The following is a 9497-nucleotide window of genomic DNA, read 5'->3' on the forward strand; positions in this document are numbered from 1 at the left end:
TGAGGTAGGGTCCAGCCCAGCTCGGGGGGGCTCTTTACCTCAGTTACGATCCTTACAGGGCCTGTGTAAGGTGTCACCCCAGAACCCCAGGTCCTGTAAGTCAGAGACCTGAGCCAGACCTGTTTGAGACATCTGGGGCCAGTGGACGCTGCCTGGAGCTTGGGCCGTGGGGCGGCACTGCCCCCTAGTGATGTCTAGTGGTAATTCCAATTCCTCCCTTGCTGCCAGCCCCCAGTGACCAGAGCCACACGTCAGGTTGTCGAGTTCATAAAATCTCTTCCGAGCCAGCGGGCTGCAGCCAGAGCTGCCAACAAGTCCAGAGGCATTGCCTTGGGTTCCAATGCCCCCAACGATTTTGTTTAGTCACAGCTTCCAGAGCCTCCCACCATGCTGCCAGGAGCTGCCAGAGCCCCAGGCATACCAACCCCCCACCCTCCTAAGCCCCAGGGCCTGACCCTGACATCTGGGGCAAAGTGCTGGAGATGCAAAAGTAATGACGCGCAGAGCCTGAATGGAGAGTCACATCTCCGTCTCAGCCAACAGACTGTCCCCTAGTCCTGACGTCATTAGCACCATCTGGGAGCTGGGATCTGTGGAAGGGCAGAGAGGTGTTCAGACCACCATGCATTCCTCCGCTGGGGACCACAAATAGAAGTGGCCTAAGTTTCTCACACCCACTCTCCCTGGTCCCAAGCCTCTTTCAGACCTGACTCTGATCAACCCTTGCGGCTCTTACCACTGGGGCACATCCAGGAGCTACTGCCCCTCTGGTGGGCAGCAGGCTCCCGCCCTCTCTCTCGTTCCTGGGTGTCGCCAGCCCCTCCTGCCACCTCCTCCTCCTCCTCCCCCTCAGAGAGGAGGTCACAGATCTGCTGCTGCAGCTCCGGGCTAATGCTGTTCTCAGCCAACACCAGGCTCCGCAAAGCTGTGGGGTAATTTTCCACCATGTCCAGCAGGGTCTGCGGTGGGGAAGAGTACAGAAAATGATGAACACAGTTAAGGCAGCTCCGGACTCCAACCTGCCACCCCTTCAGTATGTCCACAGACACACTGGCTAACCTCAACCCCTGGCCCATCCCCAAACATAAAGACTTCTCACCTGAGCTGACTGGTTGGTGAGCCCTGTACCCTCCAAGTCTAGGACCTCTAAGGTGCGGCTGGAGGCCACAGCTACAGCCAGCATCGCTGCCACATGGTCACCTGGGGAGACAGTACAGGTGCACACACTCACCGGCATTCACAGGCCTGCTAACCCTTTCTCCCCCCCGGCCTCCCCATTGCCCTGACAACCTCAGAATCCACCCCCAGGCCAGGAAACGCCGGCAATTGGTAGGTGGCCAGGAGGGGAGCATTGTGACTGATGAGTGAATGGATGAAGCAAGCCAGGCCCAGGGGTGGTGATGGATGCTCTGATCTACCTGTCGGTCATCTGGTCCTCAACACAGGTGGCTCCTCTACTTCCACCCAGAACCTCCCTTCTTTCCTCCCCCAGTGTGCTGGTTGCCATGGCAACTGATGGTCCCAGGTTCTTGGACAGGGGTGAGGGGTGGTGAGAATCAAAGGGGGCTTTCTTGAGCCTCACCCAGGGGGTTGTAGTCCAGATTGAGGACGCGGACCTGGGAGCTGTGGGCCACGGCAATGGCGAGGCGGCTCCAGCCCTTAGGGGTGATGCCAGGGTTGGCGCTCAGCGTCAGCTCCTTCAAGCCTGGGCAGCATCATAGCGAGAAGCCAGGATGGAGAGGGTCAGGCCTTTCTCAAGCCCATTCCCCACCTGGGGATCTCTGGGGTATCCCTAGTGACTGAGAGCTACCCCACCTCCTCCACAGAGCTCCAGAGACATTAGCGACCCATGCCTTTCCTGCCCGGTGCAGCCTGGATTCCTGAGTCTCCATCCTGCTCAGCTCCCAATCCTTCTCCCTCTTAAGAGGATTCGAAAAACATTCTCACCCACACAGTCAGAGCCCTCATCTCTAGGCCATGCCCCCTGCCCTCTGCACCGAGCTTTTCATGAAGGCCACACTAGCCCATGCCCTCAGCAGGGCCCTGCTCACCAGACTTGGCCCCATCAGGGGGGAGAAGGCCACAGATGAGGTTGATGGCTTCATCACCCAGCATGCAGTCCCCCAGGTCCAGGAGCCACGAGGGCAGGGTGGAGGGCCAGAGCTGGATTCAGCAAGGCCAGCCCCGCATCTGTCAGAGGGCTCCCATGCAGGCTGGGGGGGGGGTGGGGGTGAGACCAGAGAGCAGAGGTTACTGCAGTCATCAGTCCTTACTGTAAGGGGGAAGGGGCACCCTCCCTTATGGTGAGCTGTAGAGCTGAGGGGGACATTCAGTCACAGCACTTGGGAGAGGCCTTGGGAAGGAAAAAAAAAATTCTAGACTCTTAAGTATGCAGTTAGAAAGGGAAAATTCGGTTTCTTTTCTGGGGCAGGGACTGGGCTCCAGATCAGAACACAGAGAAAGGGTGTGTGGGTGGTGTTCTGGACAAAACATAGGGGCAGGGATCTAGTCCTCAGGGGAGTATTCCTTCTTGGGTACTGAGCAAGCTACCCCGGAGAAGTCCAATGCGGGTGATTAGGTTGGGAGGTACACGGGTCCTGCCAGGAAGGGGTGGGTATCCTATATCATTTGGGGTGGGTCTGGTGTTCAAAGTCTGGAGGTGAAGCAGGAGCTTGGAGGGTGTTGTGGAGGCATGGGCAGAGGAATGAGGTGCGTGAATAGGGGTGAGAAGGTAGGCTGGTGCAAGCACAGGTACCAGAAGGTGTGCGGAGGAACAGGAGATGGCAGGGGGAGTGCGAGGAGGGGTGCGGTGCCCGGGACCCCTTTTAGAGGGAGCGCACTCACAAGAGGGACTGGATGGAGCGGTTGGTCCGCAGCGCCTCCGCCAGCTGCTTGATGCGGCTGGGGCTGGACACGACGCCCAGGTTAAGGTTGAGCTGCGCCAGGGACGTGGCCCCGGCCAGGGCCCGGCAGATGCGGCCGAAGTCGCGGTCGCAGAGACGGCAGCCGCGCAGTGAGAGCAGGCGCACGGCGTTGTCGCGCAGGCCGCGGCAGATGTCCCGCACTTCGGCGCCTGACAGCGGCTCCCCCGATATCTGGATGGAGCTGGGCAGCATCGTACCCACGGCTGGGCCTCCGGGGCCAGGGCCCGGGCCGCGGCCGAGTTTGGCGGGGGCCGCGGGCGGGGTCGGGTCCGGGGTCCGGGGTGGGGTCGCCGACGCAGCGGAGTAGAAGGGGAGGCAGAGGCACAGGCTGCGGCGGCGGGGGCGGGGGCGGCGGCGGCGGAGAGGAGCGCCGGGGCCCGCGCGGGAGCCGGCCGGGATTGCGGAGGCGCCGAGGTCGCCGGCCGGGCTGAGACCGCGCGGCACTGGGGCCGGGGCGGACCGTGCCGTCCGTGTCTGGGCGACGAGCCGGGGCGCGCCTTCCGGGGCCGGGCGGGCGCTGCTCCGCGCTGGTCTTCGTCCCTCGCGGTTTACGGCGCCGGCTCAGGGGCCTCGGCTTAGGACGCGCGGAACCGGTCTCCGCTCGGAGGCCGCATCTGTTCCCTCCCCTTCCTCCAGCCCCACTCCCCCTACCGCCCCGCAGGGAGAGCCCGAGGCGGGCAGGCGGGCGGGCCGGCAGGCGGGCAGCGGGTGGCGGGCGGCAGCTCTGGCTCAGGCTGCTGCGCAGGAGCGGGCGGCGGGTTTCCCATGGCAACGGTATCGTCATCGCCGCTCGCCCCGCCTCCTGCCCGGCCTAGACCACGCGGGCACACGAGGTTTGCGCACACCCGATGTTCGGGAGCGGTGGGGCGCTCTTCCCCTGGGTGTAGGGCCAGACAACAGGTGGCCAGGTGGAAGCCTGGGACGGACAGGGGGTAGGGAGGGGAGAATAGAGGCACATCAGGTGGAGACGGCATTTGAGACAGGTTACACGGTTCTTTTGCTCATTTTCTCGTCGTTCCCCGTTCCTAAGGGCCAGACCCCTCGGTGCCTTCGCCTGGATCCCAGGGACGCCCCCCACCCTCCCACCCCGTCCAGTTCGGAAGTCCCAAGGGCCCTTTAATTCGCGCCTCGCCCCGCCCCCCGCGACAAGAGGCGCCGCGTGCGCGGGCGTTCCAGGCGCGAGGAATTCCTCGCGTGCCCCTCGCCAAGATGGCTGCCTCGCAGTGGCGGCGGCGGGAGACCCTGCCCGTGGAGGCGGCCTCAGCTGCCAGGCCCAGTGGAACCCCAAAGGGTCCTTGAAGCAGGTGAGCCTTAGGTAGATGCAACGCGCTGGTGCCGTTCCTTTCCCAGGTGATTAGGGCACTGCTGATGCTCTGACGTCCTCAGTATCCGTGGGACTGGAGTAGCCAAAATGAAGGGGGGGTGGTACCAGGAGAGCAGGCTGCAGTGGCTGTGGGGTCGTGAAAAGTGGTCGGAGCTTTCAGTAAGGGCACACTGCACAATACAGGCAGTGCCCTTAGAACGTTGTCCACTGGTGATAGTGTTAGGGGCCTCATATCACATAGGATCACATAGCGTGAATGAAGGGCACATCTTTCTTAGTCCCTTTATTAGAAGGGAAAAACGCTAACCCAGATTTACTAGGGTAATGAATTAAAAAAATAATAATATAAACATAGTGAAGGGAGATCAAAGATTCTGTTCCCTCCATTAACCACCTAAGTGGAACAGATTAAATGGGTAGTGGGAGAGGATGGTGCTGTGCTTGGGGTGGTTATCGCTTTAAGAGTAAATAGCACTCTTGAAGAGAAAGGACTGAGGGAACTCCTGAAGAAAGCTTTGTACCCCTGGGCCCAGTATAACCAGGGCAAAGCCAACTTTGGCTTCAAATGTGCACCTCCACAGAAAAATTATCCCTACACAATGGCCCAGGTGCATAAGGGCCTTGTAATGACATGGTGTTGAGTCTGGAAGTTTTTGTCCAGTTGTCACTGCTCCATAGGCATCCAAGAGTGAGGGCTGAGCCCAGACCTAAGCCGGGTGCACTGTTCCATCAGACTTATGGTTCTTGAGTTTGAGGCCTCCCTGAGGCTGCATGGATCTTGTGCTCCCTGCCCTGGGGTCAGGTTCCATATTCAGTCTTTCAATGCAGTCTGGGCTGTCCCACTTTCATTCTGCTTGGATAGGGGTATAATGAAGTGACATGTGACATTACCACCACTGACAGAACAGGAAAGTGTACAGGAAGTAGGGTGGCAGGGAGGACCACTGGAACGGGTAGCTGTAGTTCCAGACTTCAATCAACATTTTAATTACCAAGTCTATATTTAGCAAGACAATGTGGAAGAGATAAACAGGAAGGAAGGGGTAGATGGTGAGAGGACCTCGGAGGAGCTGACCCACTTTCCGCACTGGCTGCAGAGCCCTGCAGTCCCAGCCAGGACTTCCTGGCCTTGTGCCCTTCAGAAGCTCGACAGGCATCAAGGAGGTGCTTAAGTGGCTATAGCTCTGTGGCAGCTGCAGACCCCTCAAAGAGACACATGTCATCAGTACTGTCCTTCAGTCTTCCTCCACTCTGCAGCTGGGGGAAAGGGGGCCGGCCAAGGATCTCAGGTGGGGTCAGTGTGACTGCAGGGTCACCGCGACAGCCTTGGCTGTGGCGTTGAGCGCAGTGGTGGGAAGCCTAGCAGCAGGGAGCACAGCGGGGATGTCTCTGGGGACCCTCTGCATGGGTGGGATGTTGGGGCCCTCCAGCGTGTCCAGGATCCCTGAAAGGAGGAGGATGGAAAGTAAGTGAGGGTTGGTAGGGCCCTGCCCTAGGCAGCTGTCCTCCCTCTCCCCCGCACCCCTCCTGTCACTTACCCTCTACCACCTTGTGGTAGGCAAAATGCAGATAGAGCAGGAAAAGCATGTGCAGGGTAGCCAGGGTGCCACAGAGGAGCAGCCGCTGTGTGGGGCCCACAGTCCGTGACACCAACACTGCCACCTAGGGCAACAGGAATACAGTTCAGAGGGCCTGATCCAAGTGACTAGTGTAGAGAAGCCACTCTTACCCAGAGCAGAACCGTCTTTGGGCTCTTCCCTCCCATTCAGAGCCCCTTGTGGGACTGGGCCTGAGCTCTGGGCTGTTTTCCCTACTCCTTCGGAGGACAGCCCACCCCTGGAAACCTCCTGGCGAGCTTACCATGCGCAGGGTGGACAGCCCACCCACCAGCAGCCAGAAGAGGTAGAAGAGAGCATGGAGGTGGATGTTATAGGTGATGAACAGGACAATGCAGTGCCCAAGAGGCCGTAGCCTAGGAAAGAGGATGGCGGAGAGGAAAATCACTCAGGCTGGGCTGGCCTCTGGACCCTCAAGGGGACCCTGAGAAATAAATGGTCCATTGGCCAGCTCACCCCATTCCAGGCCCTGGGGCCCCTAGGACAGATGCAGACCAAAGCCTGGTTACTCTTTTAAGATCACCGTTGCCCACCACCATGCTGGACTCCTTACCAGCAGTGCCAGCATCTGGAGCATGGTGATCTGGGCATTGCACAGGTAGGCGAGGAAGTAAATGAAGGACGAGACGCCCAGCCAGTAGCCGAAGCAGGTGCCAATGGCTGTGCCCATCAGGGTGCCCTCCCGCTGTGGGGTGAAGGCTTTAATTAGTCCTGGGAGGCCTCTTAGCTCACTCAGGGCCTTCCTCAGGGGCTGCTTCTATCTTACTCCACCATCGTCTCCTTGGGCAGCTTTCAACTCATATCAGCCACCCCCCAAAGTCCTCTGTCCTGCTTACGATAATGGTGTCAGACGTCTTCATCCCATGGAGGAGGATGGCCACCAGCGTGAAGACAAGCATGAGAGGTCCGTAAAGCTCACCTGCGATTTTCTGTCAATACACCAACTCATTCAGGCTGGAGGGTACAGTGGCTCTTCCGTTTATGCCTTCCCAGGCTTTGCGTGGGGGCCCCACCCTCTGCCCTAGTGCCTCCCCCGGCTCTTCCAGACATGCTACCCGCTATTCACCTGGGGGAAGTTGACCATCTTGATAGGGATCATGGACTCCAGGAGCCTGGGAGGGGAGAGGAGAGATGAGAGCAGAGGCAGCACTAGGCTGTGAGGTTCTGGAAAGCCTGAATCTTAGTCATCTTGCTAACTGAAGAGAACATGCTGGATGGTAAAGGGAGAAGAGGGTGGTAAAGACAGACAAGGAATGAGGAAATCACTTTTTTGCCCCTGAATGCTTCCAGGAAGAACAGCCTTCTAATGCTGTGCTGACTGATGCAGCAGCAACACGGAGAATTTAGAAAGCCCTGCTGGGCCCTGGGAGAGGGCTTGGACCCCGTTACCTATGTGACCTGCTCCCCTTTAAACCTCAGCAGAGAATGCCCCAAATTCAAGGCTGTGATAGTAAAGCCCTGAGAAAGGTTTAGAGGGAACGTTGTTACTTGAGGGAACCAGCGTGCCTCCTGCCTCGTCCTGCTTATCATTCCTCCAGGCACCACTGAGCATTTTCTTGAAGAATATATTTGAAGTGGTATGAAAATTCCAGGCAGAAGGAATAAAAGTACCAATAACTTCCCCACTTCTTAAGTGACTAGCTAGCTCCTAATAATACCCTGGATCTTGACTAAATTTTACTTCCTCTGAGAAAGCTGCCCTGTCCAATCCTCCAACCAACCCTGGGTCAGGTGTCCCTCCTGCGTGTCCCTTCATGGCAAATGAGTGCTCAAGGGCTGCACTCCAGGGTAAGGCTCCATCTATCTTCACCACTGAATCAGACACAACTACTGTAGTGCCTGACGCAGAGCAAAAGCTCAGTAAATACTTGCTGAGTGGTACGGGTATTTGATAAGCATTGGTTGAATTAAAGGATGAGCAAAGAACGAAACCAAGATTAAATCCAGCTCTTGAAAAGTCATTCAACAACTAGGTACCGATATTCGAGTTCAGAGTCTGTTCTGGTGCTGGGAATAAAAATGTGAAACAGTGCCTGCTTTTGAAAAGGAGGTCTCTGGGGAGACAGACCCAGAAATAAGAAAGTACAGCACTGCTGAAGTGTTATCTGTTAGAGGAAAGCGCAGAGCTCTATTGGAGCACCAGGAAAGGACAAACTGGCAATGGGGAGCAAAGGAAGTGACATCTGAGCTAAGCTTTGAGGGAACGTGAGTAGTTCGCTAGATGGAGAAGAGGAGGAAGGCAATGTGTTATCGCCATGCCCTGTTCCGTGACTGGTAAGACGTATAATGTGGCTGGGGTCATGAAGAGGGGAGTCTAAGGGTTTGGTGTCCAGCTGTAGTTTGGATGAAGGACTAGGTGTTAGGGGGGCAGCTTCTGTCAGGAGGAAGATCCTCACCTGCTTCGCACCTGGGCAGGCTCCACATCAAAGTAGGGTCTCAGGATGTCGATGTTGGCATACAAGCTGAAGGCCCTGGAGGCTTGTCTCTTCCCTGCCTGCCACATCTGAAGCAAGGAAGACGGGTGGGGGGGGAGGGTACTGTGAGACTCTTGGCTCTATTGCTTATTTTTTATTGGATGTCTACATGGTTCTAACTGGACAACCCGGGATGAACTTCACCAACACCAACTCCAGAACCAGGGGCCTCCGAGGTATACTTTTCCACCTGTCAGGGAGCCAGTCTTGCTTACCTGATCAGCCACCTGCCGGCCCAATTGTCCTTTAAAGCCCTTCATGCCCAGGAACTCCCCGTCCTCTTCCTCAGCAGCAGCTGCATCAGCATCCACTTCTTCCTCACGCAGGCGCTGATGCAACTCACCCATGTCCTCGAAGCTGGAGCCTGAGGTGTCATCCATGTTCTCCATGTCAATCACAGCTGAGCCCCCACCCTGTGAAGACAACAGATCCTAAAGTGCAATGCCCTTCTGCTCCATCCGTTAAGTCCTTCTCTGTTCACCACAGAGTTTGGGTCTCTGTTCTTACACTGCAGGGGATATGGCTTGGCATTACCATAGATCACGCCATTCTCTCCCCCTCATTTGCTCTCAGAACCCTTGGTTGTTTGTCTGTCTTTTCTAGACTGGGAAACCTATTCCCTGTCTTCCATACACGTCTTTCTCCTACCTTCCCTACCAAAGCCCCCTAAGGGCTACAAAAGTGCCCATTTCCTTTGTCTTTCCCAACCCCAAAACAAGGTTGTGCGCACACAGTGTGGTTTTGGCTAGTGAATCCCGCCCACCCCCAAGCCCACTCCAGCCCCGCGCCATGCCTGACCCCGACCGACCTTCTAACTTGTGCGGAAAGCAAGAGCAAGCGGGCCCAGAGACCTGAGGCCCCTGGTCGGAGCCGTGGGGCTATTACCTGGATGTTTTCTTCGAACCCTCCCCATTCCGGGCCAGCCCCATTTCGGGCGCCGCCGGCCGGCGCCGCCGGAGTTGCCATGTCCCTCGAGGGCTCCCGTCGCTGAAGCCCGCGCTAGTCCCGCGCGCGGAAGAGGAGTGGGAGAGACGTGGGCCTAACGCAGGGACAGGTCCACGGACGAGAAAGAAAGGAGGATCCGTCGGAACGCAAAAAAGAGAAACCCGGATGTTTGGCCCAAACTGACTTCCGGTAGCTGGAGACGTGGACGGAGGCG

The 9497-nt window shown here is 57.7% G+C and overlaps 2 protein-coding genes across 2 annotated transcripts; both read right to left on the reverse strand.

Annotated features, from left to right (window-relative positions):
* Nucleotides 1-259: 259 nt before the first annotated feature.
* On the reverse strand, nucleotides 260-3257 carry LRRC73 (leucine rich repeat containing 73). Its single transcript, XM_032649647.1, is given in 7 exon segments — nucleotides 260-590; nucleotides 737-959; nucleotides 1100-1200; nucleotides 1583-1705; nucleotides 2052-2133; nucleotides 2135-2213; nucleotides 2845-3257. Coding segments are annotated over 7 exon segments (951 nt in total). The 5' UTR covers nucleotides 3117-3257; the 3' UTR covers nucleotides 260-519.
* Nucleotides 3258-5206: 1949 nt separating this feature from the next.
* On the reverse strand, nucleotides 5207-9451 carry YIPF3 (Yip1 domain family member 3). The gene is made up of 9 exons (XM_032648539.1): nucleotides 9224-9451; nucleotides 8554-8751; nucleotides 8261-8367; nucleotides 6931-6976; nucleotides 6701-6793; nucleotides 6417-6549; nucleotides 6109-6221; nucleotides 5787-5910; nucleotides 5207-5692 (listed from the first exon to the last, which is right to left on the reverse strand). Exons 1-9 carry the CDS (start codon nucleotides 9302-9304, stop codon nucleotides 5544-5546), a joined length of 1044 nt encoding a protein of 347 aa, XP_032504430.1. The 5' UTR covers nucleotides 9305-9451; the 3' UTR covers nucleotides 5207-5543.
* Between the last annotated feature and the right edge of the window lie 46 nt (nucleotides 9452-9497).

The sequence above is a fragment of the Phocoena sinus genome, chromosome 11 (genome assembly GCF_008692025.1).
Source record: "Phocoena sinus isolate mPhoSin1 chromosome 11, mPhoSin1.pri, whole genome shotgun sequence".
NCBI lineage: Eukaryota > Metazoa > Chordata > Mammalia > Artiodactyla > Phocoenidae > Phocoena > Phocoena sinus.

Coding starts and splice junctions, on each gene's coding strand:
- YIPF3 (XM_032648539.1), bottom strand. CDS start 9,304: ATGGCAACTCCGGCGGCGCCGGCCGGCGGCGCCCGAAATGGGGCTGGC. Junction 8,752..9,223: donor GGTTCGAAGAAAACATCCAG/GTAATAGCCCCA, acceptor TTGTCTTCACAG/GGTGGGGGCTCAGCTGTGAT. Junction 6,550..6,700: donor AGACGTCTGACACCATTATC/GTAAGCAGGACA, acceptor TTCACCCCACAG/CGGGAGGGCACCCTGATGGG.